General features: G+C 42.4%; 1 protein-coding gene across 1 annotated transcript in view; it reads left to right on the top strand.

Annotated features, from left to right (window-relative positions):
- Nucleotides 1-275: 275 nt before the first annotated feature.
- Nucleotides 276-18,781, top strand: part of SLC1A1 (solute carrier family 1 member 1) — a 53,332-nt gene continuing 34,826 nt past the window's right edge. Inside the window, exons 1-2 of the mRNA XM_086479818.1 lie at nucleotides 276-366; nucleotides 15,161-15,301. Coding sequence (XP_086335944.1) covers nucleotides 276-366; nucleotides 15,161-15,301 — 232 coding nt within the window. The remainder of the gene's footprint in view (nucleotides 367-15,160; nucleotides 15,302-18,781) is intronic.

The following is an 18,781-nucleotide window of genomic DNA, read 5'->3' as shown; positions in this document are numbered from 1 at the left end:
TGGGCGGAGAGCAAGGTAGCGGGGCTGGGGGGCAGGGAGGCGGAGGGCGTGCAGCGCGGTGGGCAGGCGGACGGGCGGGCAGGCCGAGGGGCGGGCGGAGGGCCGGCCTTTCCCGTTGCCAGGTGAGGTACAACGTCTCCGCCTCCCCTCTGTGAGCGTGCAGCAGCGCGGAGCGCACGCAAGCAGGCAGGCAGTGCGGAGCGGTACGGCTCGCCTCGGCTAGGTTCGGAGCGCCCCAGGCCCGTCGCCCCCCCCTGCCGCCGCCGCCGCCCGCTATGGCGAAGGCGGGCAGGAAGGGATGCAGCTGCCCGGGCTTCCTGAGGAAAAACTGGCTCCTGCTGAGCACAGTGGCTGCCGTGCTGATGGGTGAGTGAGGTGGGGAAGACAGGCGGCAGGGAGGGAGTGCGGCGCCGCCGAACCCGCCCGGCCTTGCCCGGCACGTTACGGCCCTGCCCGTCGCAAGGCCGGCGCGGCGCCCCCCGCCCGCCGCCGGTGCCGTGGAAAGCTGACGGCCCTCACGGCGGGCGAGGGGGGCCGGCTGCCCTCCCCCGGCGGCGCGCAGGGCGGCTGAGGTGCTCGGGGGCTGGGGCGTCGCGTAGCCGTGCCCGCGGGAACGGGTCGCAGCGGCACGGGGCCGTGGCGCTCGGTCTGAAACGGGGTTTCGCCTGGGCGAGCGCAGCGCCCCCGCCCCCGAGCGATCAGGTCGGCAGCGGGTGCCAAGACGCGAGGTGGGCGCCCGGGGCCCTATGGGCCGGTCCTCCCCCGGCATGCCTCCCTCCAGCCTGGATGACAAAGGTCTGGTGATTAGTAGGGTAAAACCGTGTTGTGAAACACCTGCAAGTGCACCGGGTGGCCGTGAGCCCTTCGTGCACGGGCGCCGCAGGTCTCCCCGGCCCACTCTCGGCAGGCCGTGCCACCCTGGGGGGCCGCAGCACGGTGAGCCGGGAGCGGCCAAGGGGGAGTACGGCCGACTGACAGCGCCTTCGGCTCGTCTGCAGGTTGGACCCCCGCTGAGATGGAGGCTGCTGGGCAGCGGGGCGTTGGAGTGGCTTTGGGGTGCTTCTGATAGCCTAAGCAAGTAATGCAACAGGAAGAGTTTGGCGATGCCACACAGCTTTCGGTGAGGTTTTCAGGGATGTCACTGTAAAGATAGGAGGATTTCTCCTCTGCTTGCCGGCGAGTTTCTGAAGGAGAAATTAGTTTAAGGCCCTCTTATTAAGAACAGGTGAGCAAAAGGGCCAGGAGAAGCTGTGGAACGACTTGGCCGAAGAGACTTTTTCATAGGATGTAATTTTGGTCCTAGTCACACACCCTTTCCATTTTCTCCTGGTGGTTATTTTGATGCTAAGCAAGGAGAGCTTCCTTTGCATTATTGCTCCCATAGAGAAGTGCTGCATTAAGTACTTCATTAACAACGCTTGCTGTTTGATGGGTCTCTTTCAGATGACTTTTCTGCTGATTTGAATTTTGGCTGGAACATAGCTATTTCTGTGCATGTTTGCTCAGGAGAGAATTATTCTTTTGGAGTGCCACCCAGCCATTTATAAGCTGTGATCGCAGGTGTACTTACATACACATGTGTGCATTCCTCTACGCATTCAGCATTTGAAAGATGTCAGGGTTTTTTCACCTCTTCAGTCAGTGGAAAGATTTTTGTGAGTTCTGTGTACCAAGTGCTAAGGGCTTGCTTTGAAAATCTGGCTGTACAACTGGAGGACTGTGTATGTGTGTCTGTGTTTGTGTACGTGTAATTGCCTTTTCATGTACTCCTGTCAGGTACACTTATATGAGTTGTCATACTTCCCAATTACAGAAGTTGTTAAGAAATAATTCCCTCTCATTATCTTCAATGAATGTAGGTAGAACTGAAGTGGAAGATGTCTTCCTACAAGCTGATCATTCTGAAATGAGGTTTCACTGAGAGCCACAGAGCCTGGCAGTGTGGGAACTGTGGAGACAATTTGACCCTGGTCCCCCTAATACCCAATGGGACTTCACAGTGAGAGAGTGACAGGCACCCAGATACCTCTTGTGACTTTAGACTTCTCTACCTGCTATGCTGTAATTAACAGTTCAGAACCCAGGGGAGCTCTGTAATACATCAGAGAGAGTCTTCATAAAAATTCCTTGAGCTTTGGACTAAATCACATTTTGCAAGTAGCTGTGTATCTGCTGCGTCTTCATTATTTCTTGGAGGTGAAGTTAAGTTACACAAGGAGAACAGTGAAACTCTTGTATGGATGGCTCAGTTGAATTGTATACTATCTTCTCATTACAGTTTGAGGGATGTTTGTAATATACTCGGAGTCCACAAACCCTTCATAATTAAATTTACATGTTTATTCTTCTTTAATATACACTGGGAAATTGCTGTGAGGTTTATTAATCTACTTAGTTTGGAAGAACAATTTAGCATTCGTGAACAAAGGACTCTAACTTATTTTGAAAGCAGAAAATATGTTTAGACTTTTCAGAAAAGTATACATGAGTGAGGAGTGGAAATAACGAATGCAGCAAGCTGTGGAAGTGTACTGTGAAAGCTGTCCAGCTGTGCTGCAAAGTGCCTGATATTCCAGCACTGTTATATGGAATCATGACTTCGCTTGTCATTATCAGAGCCATGTTAAGCATCCTAGCAAGATATGCTTAACTTGGCTAGTAACCTTACTTAGCTGAAAAGTTTCCCTGCTTACTTGTGTGCATCTCTGACAAGAGAAGACAGAAACAGACAGAAACCCCTCAGAATTCCAGACACTTTTTCCTTCAAGAGTAATTATTTTATGAGTTATATTTGAAGCATTCAATCATTTGCCATATTCAAAAATACTGTAATTCCTCTTATGTCGGGGGAGGGATTGTTTGCAATCTGTACACAAAAGATCTTAAGAATGTCACGTCTTTTTGGTCGAAACACCTGTATGTATTAGTCAACAAAAACAAAACTCAAGACTTGAGGTTATTTTTCTTACCTTGGTAGCGATTCTGTTTCAGACCACTAAACTGATGGGGAGAGATCTGTGAACTCAGATTTGGAGTGTGAAGCTGACTGAATTTCAGATTGAGGGCTGAATCTGACGCTTGCGGTTTGTGTCTCTTCAGTGATAGATTTGCCTGAATACTGGGCTTGAGAAGCAAGTTTGTTGTTTGTTAGTTCTTAGTGCATACTTAGGGGTCGTGCAGTGGGTCATCTGTGCTGACCAGGGACTCAGAGGTGAGATTTGGGCTCGTCTGTGCCTCCCCTGTCTCACTGCCCTTCTCTGGGAGGCAGAGCGGCAGAAGAGTAGCAGCCTCATGTAGGTAACTGCAAAAGGAGCGGTGTCTTGAATCTTTTTGCTCCTCTGGCCATATTGAGCCCAAAGCGGCTGAGCTAACAAAAGTGATTTAAAAGTCAACTTACTTCAAGTGCTTCTTCACCCTTTAATAAAGAAAATTGTATTGCTTCCAGTTTGTATAATCAAGTCAAAGAAGATAGAAGTTACCCTGAAATTTAGTCACCCTGAAACAAGTTTCCAAAGGACAATTGCAAGGGGAGAGAGAGTTTAAGTCACACTTCATAGGATTCTCACAGAGCATCTATTTTTTATTGTCACTACGTCTCCAAGAGGTCACTGCTGCAGCACAACCAAACTGGTCATGAAGGTAAAAAGGCTGATGATGTGTGTAAATACTTATTCATTAGTCCGCAGGTTGTAGCCTGATAGCTTGTAGTTCTAGACAATTCTTCAGGAAGACAGCTTTTTTCTTACAGTGGAAGTGATTTGAGTACATATGGTCTCAGGCACGGAGTTGCAGTAGCAGCGCTGTACTAAAGCAGAGGTCTTTTTACCTACTTGGAGAGTATACGCAAATAGGTTGTGATCCTTTTTTTAATACTTACATTTTTCAAATCTATTAGACCACTGTCTATGTAGTAGTTCTGTGGTTAGGGAACATGTTTCTGAGGGATTCGGTGTGCATAAATTTGCAGGTTACAGGTACTTTTTTTTTTTTTTTTTTCGGTTACGGTATGCGGTGCCGGTCTGTCGCTTCCTAAACAAGTTCAGAACTTGAGGCACCTGTGGACCTGCCTGTGACTCTGGAGGCTGGGTTTTTAACAGCACGCGTGCGGAGTGGTTCAGATGATCGCGGGGAAGGTACGAGAAGTGCGGCTTTTCGGCGGGTACAGCCGCCAGAGACTGCGAGAGGCGCACGCCCTTTCTCCAGCCGGCCGAAAGCCCTGTCCGTCCCGGTGGGCGGACGCCGTTTCCGCCGCCGGGGCCGCCCTCCAGGCTCCGCTCAGCGGGCGGGCGCGCCGCGGTGCCGAGGGAAGCGGGGCTCCGGTGCGGGTGGGGGCGGGGCGGGGCGGGGCGGCGGGAGCTGTCCGAGGTGGCGCGGGAGGGACCGGGCGGCCGGAGAGCCGGCGGCGTGCGGAGCTGCGGGAGTCGGGGGGCGGCGGCGGAGAGGTGGCGGAGGGAGGGAGGGAGGGAGGGGGCGGGCGAACGCCTCCAGCGTGCCGTAGTAGCTGACTTGTGCGCCTCCGAGGTGAAGCGTGTTCGGCCCCTGCAGGATCAGACACCGTGCTTGTGCGGTTCCCGTGTGGGAAGGTTGAGGCTGGCATCAGACTTCCTCTTCTCCCTGCGTTTCAGAGTGAGATTAAAATATGCGTTGTTCCTATCTGTGACACCAGCATTGCACAAGCTCTGAGTGGTACGGCTGTAGCTGTTTGCCAGGATTTGATAAACGCAGCAGCCACTGGAGCTTCTGTTTTGTGCTTTATGATATCATCCCAGCAGTCCATATGCCAAAAATTTATTCTCTTTAATTGTAATGAAAATTATTATTTTGTATTATACTATTAAGTAATAATAGCTCCCTATATTTTTTTGTTCACAGGCCTGTGTTTAAAAAAACCCACATTGTTAGGTGCATTCACACCTGCTAACTGAAAGGCTAGACCCCCTCTGTAATCAGATACAAAGGAATTCAACAGCTGCTTTTAAAAGAACTAGTTCCTTTACAATTCATCCATGTCAGAGCAGTGTCAGCACATGCTAGCATTACTGGAAGCCCACCAGTGCATTCTTACAAGAGTTAATGCCTTGCAGAGTGATGACAACAGAACAATTAGTAACATGTCACTCTGTTGACGGCCTCTCACCACATAGAAGGCCACCCTGAATCCAGGGAGCTGCCATACTCCTGAGGGTGGAAAGTTTCTTTTGCAAATGTAGCCTGCAGCCTCACCATAAACCTATAAAGTCTTTCAGTTTCTCCCAGTAAGTTGTTTCTGTCTCTGACAAAGGTAATTTAAAAATAAAAAGCCCATTCTGGATATGGAGTAAGGCTTAACTGTTGCTCATTTCCACCTCCTTGTACCCTTACCAAAAGTTGCCTATTAGCTTAGTTAAGGCTGTCCTTGGTACCATTTCTCTTTGCTTGCACGATATAGTGTGGAGCTTACAAACAATGAAGCAGATTAACTGCCTTTTGAAATACACTAGCAAAACCAGAGCTCTTGTCTTCACAGCAGGAAAAAGAATTAAAGGGAATATACTAAAGCAAAGGAATTGATACCCTATCAGTTTCTGACAAGTATAGTTGTAAAGCAAACATCTGATTAATTTTTTGAATTTTGAAACATAACATTTTATTAATTTGGAATTTATAACAAGTGAATACCAGACATCCTGAATCAACTGTGGTAGCATGGAAATTTAACAGAAGACTCTGGTTTCTTCGTGGTGTGATTTAGAGTAGCATAGGTGGTCCTTGTGACTTTTTGTGCCTCTTTAGACAGTTGTGATGCTTATCTCTCTATTCAACTCTGTCACACTGCAGTTTGATACAGGATGGGTTCTGTTCAGAAATGTGTGAAACCCACAAACCCTCTTGAGCTGTTTTGAAGCAAAGAAAACCTAACTTTTATTTTTTCTTCCGACTTGTAAAGTGTTTTCCTATTGTCCATGTATTTTGTGTCTTGTTTTAAGATAAAGCTTGGGTTCCACTTTATGTGGTGAAGTGTCACTAGAGCTGAACTTTTAAATAAAGGGAGCTTTGGAAGGAGTGAGCCTAAGGTCTATTCACACTCTGAAAAGCCCCAAAGCTACCAAAGTCACTGAAATATTTCTTTCCATTTGAAACAATAACACCAATACTAACACCAGCAAAATATTTACTGTTTCAAATTTCCCAATATGACTTAAGGGAAAATACTACAATGTAATTACAAAATTTTTTTTTTGTTTTCCGTTTACATCTTAACAAAGCCTAAATACACTTTTGTCTTGTATACCCCAACAAATAGATAATGTTCAGGTTGATACTACTCAAAAACAACACTTGCACGTCTGTATCATATATTATGCTGAAGATCAGGGCTATATTGGACATAGTGTTCCAGATTTATTCCTCTGTCTACTGTTGTTCCACATTTTGCACATTCCCTGAGAACCAAGCCAGAAGATTAAATGACATGGTAACAATTTCTGGCTTTTATATAATCTAAGTATTTTTACAATATATTGCAAAACACCCATTTCTTGGTCCTTTCATGCTTTTGGAACCGTAAACAACCTGGCCTTGCTTACTCTGAACTATTTTTCTAGGTCATATCTCTGGTTTCTCAATACTTTGACGTCTTCATTAGTTTCAGAATAATGATGTTTCTGCATGTCCTATCTGTCTCTTTAGTTTCCACTATATTGCCTTTCCAGCTGCTTATCTCAATTTGTTACAGTCAGAATCATTCCACTGCCCTTCCAACAAGGTGATAGCTAGAACAGTGTGTCCTGTTTACTGTCCTTTCGTCTCATCACAGTTTAAAACAGAAGCTGTAACAAGGGTCAGAATCTGGCAGATATTCCCAGTTACTAGCCTTTCACCTTTCTTACACTATTGCCAACCATTTAGTTTCTTGTGTGTTTCAGGGATCTTAAATGAAGATGTGTTTTTCCTGATGTGCTCTATTGAGGTAATATCTCTTGGGCTATACAGGATGTACAAAGGCGCTCATATAGCTTTGGAATAGCAAGCAAATGTTGTGGAAAGAGAACAGAAGATCAGTGGTCTTTTACAAGAAAGGGTGAGAAGCTCTATTTTTTTTGAGTGGTATTGAAATGGTGCCACTAGTCTTGTAATATGTTAGGCCAAGTAAGCAAACTGTTAGAGACTAGGAACGCCAGAACTGGGGACATGACAGTATCTGAAATGAGTTACAAAAGGGGTCCAAATGAAAGCACTGTTTTATAAAATTGAGTGGATGTGGAGACATGGAGGAAGCAACAAGACCTGTACCCGTCTGGATGACTGCAGAGGAGAGAGGTCAAAGTTAAAGAAGGCTCCCAAGTTACAGATGGGTGGGGTGAAGTAGTGATTTTAGAAGTGATGGATGAAAGGGGTCATGGGGAAGGTCTGCAAAAGAAGGGCAAGTTACCATTACCAAGTTACATTTCAATTTTACTGTAAAACACAGAAATACAAGATGGAAAGATACCTCCTGGATTATCACATCTAGTCTACTGTTGCTTCAGATTACACCATTTTAGGTAAACTTCTGTAACATATTGTGCTCCACCTTAAAGCTGGACAGGCTTCTTGATGCTGCACATCCTCCTAGGAAGCTATATTCATCAGTCTGTTGAAAGCCTTACAATTTCCAGTCCAAACATATTCAGGTTCTGTATGCATCCATTTGTTAAAACATTGCTCTTTCTCTGCTATTCAACTGTTTTCTGTATTTCTAGCTCACTCATCCCTGTTGGGCAAACCAAGCTCTAATCTCTTTTCAGAAGGTAGACTCCTCATTCTTTTCATCACTCTGCAGTCCTTTTTTGTGTGTGTTCTGGTTTGAGTTCACTTTTCCTGAAGCCTTAATGAGTTTCACACAGTATTCCCCAACAGAACAGGTGCTTTCACCAGGACACATCCAAATTCATGAAGTCGTATAGCTGCTTGGAAAGAACCGTCATTTTCTCCAGATTACTTAATTTATGACATAATCTTGATAATATGGTGTTTACGATGGTAAGGTTGTAAGTAAAGTACTTAACTTCACAAACCTAATGAGTCGCTGAGTTTGTTGAAAAGCTGTGAAAGAGGCAAGTTGTATCTCTGATACAACTTGATTTATCTTACCAGAGTTGAGGATTAAGTAAGGAATGAATTCTTCACAACACCTCTCTGTATTTTTTCTGTGTGTTAATGGTCTATTCCTGTAAGTAGGTTCTGTAATGGCAGTTCTCGCTGGTGTGCTGAGATACATATATATACATGACGTGTGGTTGTAAAGTTTTTTTCTTTCCTTCAACTGTATTCTTTTATCTTTGCCTTCTCAGGTAGAGCTTACATCTGCATACTGAAGACATGCACACATGAAATTAATCTACAGTGTATTAGATAAATGAGAGGAAACTAAGACTCTAATAGGAAAGTTAAATTTTCAAAGTGCTTAACTGTCTGCACCTTGCCATTCCGGGGGAACACTGGTTCAGCGTTCAGCAGAACTGTGGTCACTCATAGTCACAGGAGAATGGCCATTATTTCCCTTTCCCTGGCTTAATGAAATGACTGCACTTGGTTTGACTAAAGGTGGTGTGGGTCCTGTGCAGGGCTGCGTTGCAGAGAGGCCGCTCTGTGTTATCAGTGACTGCTACAGGCTGCTCTGTGTAATCAGCCCTGCTACAGGCTCCTGCCGCACAGAAGGTTGCAGGAGTTATGTGGCTTTGCCAGCTGCAGTGGCCTTCACCCCTGCTGTGAGTAAGGGAAGTACCCCACACTGGAGAAGCTGGCTTTTCCCCTCTGGCCAGTGCTCCACCTTGCCTTCATTCTTGAAGGTCCATCACAGGGAGTCACTGTCCACCCGAACTTTCCTCACATTGCAGTCAGGTGACAGTGTGTCATTTGTGTGAAGGAATTTACAACTGCTGCACCCTCAACAGGTTAATCAGAGAGAGGACTGAGGGTCTCAGCACGGCAGAGGAATGAGCACACCTTCCTCTAATACATTCCTACTAAGTATTTTTCAGTAGACCAAGATCTGACTTTCTTCTGGAAGATATCTCAGAACTTTTCTTCACATATCTTTGTAAGGAAGCTAGTAGCCTGGGCAACACTGACATCCAGAGAATTAAGATCAGTTGCCGTGCAATTATACCCCAGAGACTCTAAATCCTACCTCAGTATTTGCCTGCAGTTTTCTAAGAATCTTGTTTTTTTCAGTCACATCAGTATGTTTATTGGAAGCAATATTAATTGTCAAGTAGTGTAAAACAGTAAAATACATGACATTAGAAAATATTAAAAAGAATGCAAAGAGAGCTGAATTAATAAGATGAAATAAGTTTGTAAGTGTTACTGTAAGTAACAATTTCTTCTACACCCTCTCTTTCGGTGTTTTGTAGCTGACACTCTGTATTTCTTTGTAGCTAAGAAACAGTCAGTGATACTACAAAAACTCTAGAGAGACCAGAAACAAAATGGATTTTATGAAATGTTATTAAAGGCCTCAGATTATGTCACAGACTGCAAAAATTTTGCCTGCCTGCGCTGCAATTTGATATGTTTATATTGAATGTTTTCTATTGTCCTTCAGATCAAATCCATGATCTTTTTTTGCCAGCCTTTTCAGTCCCATGAGTCATCTGTTTTAAAGATAATCCAATTAAGACCCACCAGTATGATGGAAGTAATAGTATTTTAGTCTGTCACCTGAACAGCATATCATGTGAAATTATGAAGAGCTTAATCACTTTGTTAATAGCACAATCCGTGTTGCTACAGTACAATTAAATATCACGTTTGAACCACAAAATGGGCCCACGTTTTTTCTTCTTTCAATGCTATATCAAAGCAAAATTCCTCTAATTCCCCCAGTGTCTCTCAGTATCAGCCAGTATCACTAACTCTGCTCCAGTGAAAGGGAGTTTCTACATGCTGGAATTATATGAAAACAGGAAAAATAAATACAACATTTTTTCAGAGCGCAACATGGTGTAATTCAGAATAGATCATTTTACAAAACAGATTATTTTTTCTCCAGAAATATACACTGGATTTCTTTTCTCGTTGTCTTTATGGTTCATTCCTGAGGATCATTCCGATGATAAAGTCAGTGGGAGTTGAAGGCATGTGCTGTTTCTGTAGTGTCATGCACACTGGTGGAGTGAGAACTCCCTGTCAATTAACACCGTGCATCCCGTATCAGTGCTGTTATCCATGAGTGCAAATAACGTGTTAGGGAGTCCTACCTGTTAGTTAACAGTTTTATCTGGGTTATATTCTCTTTCAGTGAGAAACAGGACCAGGCGTGTCTATGTGTGGACTTCAGTTATTTGCTTCCAAATCGTGAGTTGTTTTACCTGTGAATGAAGGTAAAGTAAAGGTGCATAGTATCATGCCATCTTGTTATCAAAGATGTAATCAGGTTCAGAAGACCATCTAACCCACAGAGGTAATGACATAGAGCAAGTAGCTGCAGTCAGGTCATACTGCATATCCTGAACAGCTTCAGCTACTCAGGCATTCTGAGTTTTCAAATTCAAGATCTGAATTGTGTTGACTCCACAAAATTATACAAAAAAGGTTTCAGGATTTAGCCACTACTCCCTGAAAAACTGTAAATAGTCTTGACATGTGGTTGCTCAGGTGGCTGCTGAGAGAGCGGCACATTCTTGCAAGTTTACAATAGCTATAGGACAACCTGTGACACTCCTCATGTGTGCTAGTATAGATGAGCCCAGACATTATGGAATTTGTTTGAACAGGATGTGTGTTTCTTTTCTTACTCATTTCCAAATCTGTCATGAACCTGCAGCACAGTACTTTAAGAAAAATGTAGTAGTGCTGTAGTTGTTCCCATGCAAATAATTCACCTTTTCCCTTAGACAACATTTCAGAAACAGCAGCAATATGCGAAAAGACATAACTCCAGATTTAGGTCAGGTTGTGACAAATGATTGTTCACCAGATACCCAAATGCCACAGAGTTAGCTTTGCAGATGTACAGAACCTGCAACATAATGGTCTCCCAAGACACATTTTACTTAATTTCTGAGCTCCATTCACTGCACACAGGTGAAACTAGTTCTGCCACCTTATTACACCCAGCCATCATCTCCTAGGCCCTGGAAAGCCTCAGGCTTGGCAGATGTGATGGATTGAGTGCTACATGCAGTGCTGCTAGTTGCAGGTGCTATCCCTTTGCAGTACTTCCTGCTCCCCTTTTCCTGGGTAACACAACAAAAAATGGGTCATTCCATACATGTGGGGAAGCATGTATTCCCCTCTAGTTTTTTATGCTGGGACTCCTGTGACTACCTGGAAGATGGGTGCCAACAGATTTCTCTTGTTATGCTCATTTTCAGTGGTTTTCTTCCACTCTGTTTTTCTTTTATTGTTCTTCTCACACTCACCCCTCACTTCTCTTAGTCTGCATTTACAGCCTTTATTTGAAGGATTTTCTCTGTTAGCAAGCTTGTAAAAAGACTATGTGCTGCCTGGGAAAGTAGTGCCAAGGAGTCAAGGCATGTGTTGTTTCATAGGGGTTCAGACAAGGAATTTGTGTGTTACAATCCCATGGACCCAGGCTACTCCTTTCACTTTCTGTGTCAGTGTCTGCTGGGAGGGAAAATGTACACACCGTGCTATACAGCATATGCTGTACTGTGCACAGTTCAAGGAGATACTTGCCTTAGAAAATTAAATTAAAGACAAGGGATTGTACTGTTTTTTTCTGCCTTCATTCTTCCCTTCTGCCCAGTGTTGCAGAAATCTGGACCTTAAGGGGTACATGCCATTGAACTGTAAGGAGATGATTGCTCTTGTGGTAAAAGTTATAAACTAGCTTAGCCATGTGCGCAAAAAGGAAAAGCTCGGAGAGGGGATGGAGAAGAAGGAAAAACAATTTAGCATGGACAAGAAGAAAGGTGGAGTGGTTGAAACTGGGGAAAGAGGAAGAGGGCAAGCAGGAAAAGTGATGTTCTGCTCTTTTAAGAAAAAGCAGAAGTAAATTATTCCATAAATAAATAAAAAAAAAAAAGATAAATTAAAAGAAAGGAAAAATCCTAATATATAGTAGAAGCTTTGACTACTATGGGGTGTTTTGTGGTTGTTAGAAGTAATTGCACATGTAAGAATTAGAAATGGTGGAGTATCAGTAGCATTCATGTGGAGAAGTTAACATTTTATAAGACTTTCATCTATACTTGCTTAGGGCTGCTGTAATAAAAGTAATATTAAAACCACTGGTGACCATGTGAAATATGTTAATGCTGGGCCACACTTCTTTCTGTGTGTTATAATTCCCAGGAAGAAAATGCCAGTTGAACTTAGTTATTGTGATGAGGATCAAAAAGTCCTGTAAATGTCTGTTTCCAGTACATAAGCAAATTTATTCTGCTAACTTTCTAACCATCTCTTGTTACTTTTAGAAAATAAAATGTCTTCATATATTCCTCTGTTAAATTCAAGCAGCATATGCTAAATGCTAGCTCAAATTAAAAAGTAGCTGCATTATACTGTATTTTGTCATACTACACATGTTCATATGGATATAAGCGCTCTGTCTGGTAAAGGAATAGCATGAACAAGGAAGTGAAAAGCAATAATGTAGTTTCAAGAGATTGTTAGAATGAGGAAGTCTATCCACAGTTACTGCCACTAGATAAATCATATCCTCACCAAAAAAAAAAAAAAAAAAAAAATGTAAGTGAAAAAGCTTAAGGAAACCCAGCTAAAATTTTGAGAGCACATGGGAAGTTTTTATAGTGAAACCTAAAGAAGGGGAAAAGAGAACTCTGAAGAATGAAAATCAGGGTGAATCTTTCTATCTGCTAGTAATCCTGGTAAATGTAAAATGATCAAACTTCCCAGCTGGTCAAACACAACAGTCACCACCTGGAATGAAAGCCACATGGTTAGAACATGTCTTAGTCACACTTGCTCAAGGTAATGTTGCATGACACAATTTTTAATAACCATGCAGTCTAGTCTTGGTGCAATTTAAGCATATACCTACCCTAAGTTATGTGAATAGTCTGAAGACATGGAGATTACCTGTATGCTTAGATTCAGCTGTTTACACTGGTATTTTCAGGATCAAAGCCTTAGCAACTTACTTCAATACGTGTAACCATTTTACAGAGTTTTCTCTTGCTTGGGCTTATCTTAAAGTGTACACTAATTATTTTCAACACATTTACTTCAGTCACTAGATTAGATTAGAAATTAGGCAGCATTGCATCTTATCATTCACTGATGAAGGACATTTACATAATATTGCAAATATCTTCAAGGCTATTAAGATTCAGGATTGTTGCAAGGAATTTAAACTGTCCTTGTTCACTGGTGCAGATGACACCTAAGTCAGAAATCTTAATAGTTGCTTAGAGCAGCCTGTTTGTCTGAGAGGTTAACTTTTTCGTTTTCCTTCTCTCTATTGACAGGAGAGACTTGGTAGGAGTTTATAATCTGCTTCTGTTTGCTTTCACCTTGTTTTTGCATGTGCTAGAGCACAGAAAAGGTGGTTCATTATCTTTTTGTGCTCTCAGAGGCAAATACTGTGAAGGTAACTAGTAGTTTACATTTCTGCATCAACTGACATCCAGATAGCATGTGAACTAGCACAAACCAGAGCCATGGTGAATCTTTAGGGAGGATTTTGGCAAAAATCCTTACTTTGTAGAAGAGAATGTTAATGAGTTTCATGTTTAGTAGAGAATTGGATATGGGATCCCTGTCTGTTTTCTTCGATATCAACATTACAGACCAGTTGTCAGTGGATTTGCCTAAAGCTGATTTTGAACCTGCTGATTTTGAACCTGCTGATATTGTCTGCCTCTGCAACTTCCATCACTTAAAATAAGGAACATATCCTGTAAGCCTGTTTAGTCAGACTTTACACCAGCTTCTTGAGCAACATCTAACTTAAATGCCTTGTCTTATGGTTCTATGATTATATGAAAAATAAAACTGAGGTAAGAGGTGCATTTGGCTTGGGTACTAGCAGCTTTCCTGTGACCCTTCAAGTTTACATGAGCCACTGAGGGTGGTAAAAGTAGACTGGTAGCACCTTCTTGTGCCATTGTAACAGTTTTGCTGCGAAATACACACCACTGATGTCACTAAAATACCAAAGGGTGTAAATAATTCCATTAACTTAAGTGAGGCTATTTATATGAATAAGACCTTTCAGCACTTGGTGGGTAGTGAAGGGTTCTGAGTTGCCATGTCTCTTGCTGAATCCAGTCAGAAAGTGGATCTCTTGACGCTCAGTTTAGCCAGGACTGAAGCATTATGAAGTTCATATGTGAAACAACAGTCATAATGCTTTGTAAACATGATGAATACATTTCCTATAGTGGTGATTTTAATTTGAAAGTCATGTTGAAAATAAAGGTACTGCCTGTCAAACTGAGGAAATTTTGTCTTTTGGCCTATGATTTATTTTCTTTTGGTAGAACTCTTATCTGTGATTTGTCTCAGAAGCTAGAACTGTCTGATAATTCATCTAATCCAAAGATAAGAGGAAGGTGCCTTGTGCCATGGCTCAAACACTGATTAAATTTATAGTCTGATGTTTTGTAGCTCAGTCATGTAGGGGAATGAGGGTGAAATAGGCTGAGTGTATTTTTGTTGATCAATTTCCTGGAAATTAAGTTACTTTAGTGATTGTAGTCACACTCTTTTCTAATTATGTACAACAGCAATTACTGAAAGCATTCCTGCTCGGTAAACATATTTTCGCCAATTCAAATTGTCTAAAATATTTATATCCTATCACTTTCTTTCTTTGTTTCTTTCTTTAATGTTTGGTAGTGTTTAAATATTATATTGATTTTTTTTTAATGCCAGTTATTGGTCTTCTAGAGCTAGTAAAAGCAGGTTAAGTCACTGCTGGACTGGACTGATAATCAGAGGGTGTAATCAAGCTTTTTTCCAAAGACATACCTAAAGACATCCTTCAAGTTCAGAATTATATGTGTAATTACTGTGCCTGTCATCAATATACGGAACAGAAAAGGAAACATCTCTAATTTGCTTTAGAACTTCCACCATGGCTGTAAAAATGTGTCTGTTAGTTGCTTTTGTAGTTTTACTGTTCTGCTTCTGGTTTTCCTCCTTTTCCTCCGTGTCCCTACTATAAATTACTGCTAATTTGTGTCACTTCTTTTTATGTGCCTTTTAGGTATTGGAGTCGGCATGCTGGTACGGGAGTATGGCAGACTGTCTAATCTGGATAAATTCTACTTTTCCTTTCCCGGGGAAGTGCTGATGAGAATGCTTAAGCTCATCATTTTGCCATTAATCATATCAAGTATGATCACAGGTATGACTGGAAATGTACTGTTAGCTGATGAGATTATCATTGTGGTTTAGCTTTCTGTCTAAAAGAAATAACTTTAAAAAACAGTTTGATGGAACTCTGTAATGAAAAGTATACATTGCATACATTTAGATTAAGCTTTTCCATATATAATGAGAATGGATTTGGAAGGATTAGCACCATTATCTGGTAATTAAGTTATAAAGAGCTGTGAGATAATAACTTACAAGTTTATAGATTCTTGTATCTCTTTCTCCCTGTTTTCAGGAGTGGGTTAAACAGTTGCAAATTGCAAGCCCAAAGCTGCAACTGCATATTCTCAGGTACAGAGTTAACTATTATGAGTAGTCTCATGCTGCCATTTCACAAGAAGGGGAGAGCTGATCTCATAGCTTACTGTCATAAAAAGAGGAGATTCCTGACGTACACTTCCCTGGTCTCAACAAACTCCCATGGAGGTACCTTGCATGAGCTCTGGCATTTACTGAATCCTTCTGTGAGTCCATTCAATTGACTGACCTGACAGAAATCTATAAATTAGAAAAAAAAAAAAAAAAAAATCTGTTTGGTATCCTTGGTTCAAAGGAGTTTTGGGGAAGTGCAAGAGAGTGGGGAGGGAGTCTCTGTGACCAGGAAGGGGTTACGGGAAGAAAAGCAAAGCTGTCACCCAGTAGGAAAGATTTGCCAGAACAAGCCCCAAGCAGAGGCAGAACTGAATGTCAAATAGCCTTTTGGGCCAAGGTGGGAGGGAAGGTAAAGAAAGACAAACAAACTTGTCTTTATTCTTTAAGACTATACTGACTGAACAAGGATTGTGACTGTTTTCTTCTAGTTTCCTACAATGAATCAGGACACATTTGTCACTATATTGTCCTCTTTCATCTCCACAAGGCCTCTATTTTTGGAATGTATTCATGTCCAGGTGTTTGTTGTTTGGTTGGATGATCATGGAAATATGTCAGACTACAGAAGGGGAGAGCATGTTGTAATCAGAAAATGAAAGGGGAATTTTGATCATGCTATGAAAGTGCTTTCAAGAGTAGGATATTGAATACAAACTCCCAAGCTCTTCAAAGTTCATGACCAAAAATATCACTAATTTGAGCAGCACACCCAAAAGTGGCCCCGTGATTGGAAGAGCCCAAGGAAAGCTGCGAAGGCCTTTGGCGCATATATGTAATGCAGAGTGACAGGAACCCAGTGTTCGGATTGAAATGGAGAATGTCAAGAGCTGCAAGATGGAGACATCTAGAAAGGAAAGCTGCAAGAGGCAGGGTGAGAAATGATGGCAGAAAATAGTCAAGGGCTGTATCCAAAGGAATGAAGGGAGATGAAACAGTTGTTAGTACATAAAAGAGAGAAGACCAGAGAGAGGAATAAAAAGGGCTTGCTTGGTGTTTTAATTACTAGACAGGACACCAGCATGTTATGTAGAGGAGGAAACGAGACAGAACGTAAAGGAAAACTGAACTCTACTTTTATCATATTGAACTGAGTCAGCGAAAGGAGATTCAGGAAAAACTGCCAAGATAAGACTAACATGGTGGGGGTTTTTTGAACAAACTTTTATTTGTGAGTGAAGTTGGGTTTATGTCTTCAGAAATAAATTATATCATTAGGATAACCATGAAATTATTTACTTAGTAAATGTATCCCCCCCGCAGCCAGGGGAAACAAGAATTATGCTGTTAAAAATATTATGCTGTTATCTAATGTTTAACATTCCAATATTGAGTAAACTGCATTTGTGACTACTAACACGAGCCTTGATTTTAAAGGTTGCAGATTATAGGAGTTAAATTCATATGCAGAGATGAGAACATGATGCTTTGGTGTGACCTTGGCATACCTACGTAAAGTGCATGGAAAAGAACGGCTTATTTTTTCTACACTTCTGTTAGGTTTTTAGGCAAGAAAAAGGAAACAAGATTTATAAAGAACAGAGGCTACTTCAATTGAATATGTAGAGCTTTGCTGCTCTTGAAGACAGAAGCACTATCTGCTTTTGTGCAAGTAATGCTGAAATGTGTGGCAAGCAAATGGACCAGGCATGTCCATGCATGATGGTTTTCGCAATTCACCAGCATCTTTCTTCAGGATGTTGATGAGATATTTTGCCTCTTGTAAAAGAAATGCGGTAACCTTCCAAGCATCAGAAATGCACATTTGAATTGAATAAGTAGGCCTGTGTATAATCATAAAGCACACTAGTCATTCTTCCTCTTTCACACAGAGTCACACAGAATGGTTGAGGTTGGAAGGGACCTCTTGAGACCATCCAGTCCAACCCCCTGTGCTCAGGCAGGGCAGCTAGAACAGGTTGTCCTGGACTGTGTCCACTCAGGTTTTGAATATCTTCAAGCATGGAGACTGCACCGCCTCTCAGGGCAATGTGTTTGACCAGCCTCACGGTAAAACAGTGTTTCCCTGCTCGGATGAAATTTCACGTTTAGTATTTGCCTGTGGTCTGTTGTCATGTGTCTGGGCACCACCAGAAGAGTCTGGTACTGTCTTCTTCATTCCCACCTGTCAGGTATTTATACATATGAATAAGATCCCTGTGAGCCTTCTCTTCTCCAAGCTGAATAGTCCCAGCTCTCTCAGCCTCTTGTGATGTGAGAGATGCTCCAATCCCTTCATCATCTTTGTGGCCCTTCACTGGACTCAGTCCAGTAAGTCCATCTCTTTCTTGTACTGGGGAACCTGGAACTGGACAAAATACTCCAGGTGTGGCCTCACTGGTGTTTAGGGAAAAGATCACCTCCCTCCACATGCTGGCAGTAGTTTTCGTAATGCTGCCCAGGAGACTGTTGTCTGCCTTTGCTATGCGGTGTTGCCATCTTATGGTCAGCTTATTGTCCATCAGGACCCTCAGGTCTTTCTTTGCAGAGCTGTTCTCCAGCCAATCAGCCTCCCACATGTACTGGTGCCTTGCGTTATTCCTCCCCAGATGCAGAACTTTGCATTTATCCTTTTTGATCTTCTTGAGATTGAGTCATGGATGAATTCTCCAGCCTGTCCAAGTTCTTCTGAATGGCAGTGTAACCATCTTACGTGTCAGCCACTCCTCCCAGTTTTGTATTATCTGTGAACTTGCTGAGGGAGCACTCTGCCCCATCATCTGGGTCATTGGTGAAGGTGTTGTAAAACAGTATTGGCCCTAATATTGACCTCTGGGGTACACCAGTAGTGACTTGCCTCCAACCAGACTTGTGCTGGTGATCACAACCATCTGGGCCTGGCCATTCAGCCACTTTTCAATTCACCTCACTGTGCAGTTATCTAACCTGTACTTCGTCAGTTTTTCCTTGGGGATGTTATGGGACACAGTGTCAGAAGCCTTAGTAAAGTTAAGGCAGATAACATGACCTCTTTGCAATTCTCAATTTTAGCACCAAAACAAAATTCATACTTTCAAAAAATATTGTAAAGAATAGAACAAGAATAGGACTGAAAAATTTAAGGAGGATCCAGGATATGTCT

Source organism: Leptosomus discolor, chromosome Z (genome assembly GCF_034619465.1).
Source record: "Leptosomus discolor isolate bLepDis1 chromosome Z, bLepDis1.hap2, whole genome shotgun sequence".
Lineage (NCBI taxonomy): Eukaryota > Metazoa > Chordata > Aves > Leptosomiformes > Leptosomidae > Leptosomus > Leptosomus discolor.
This window is presented reverse-complemented; position numbering and strand designations above follow the sequence as displayed.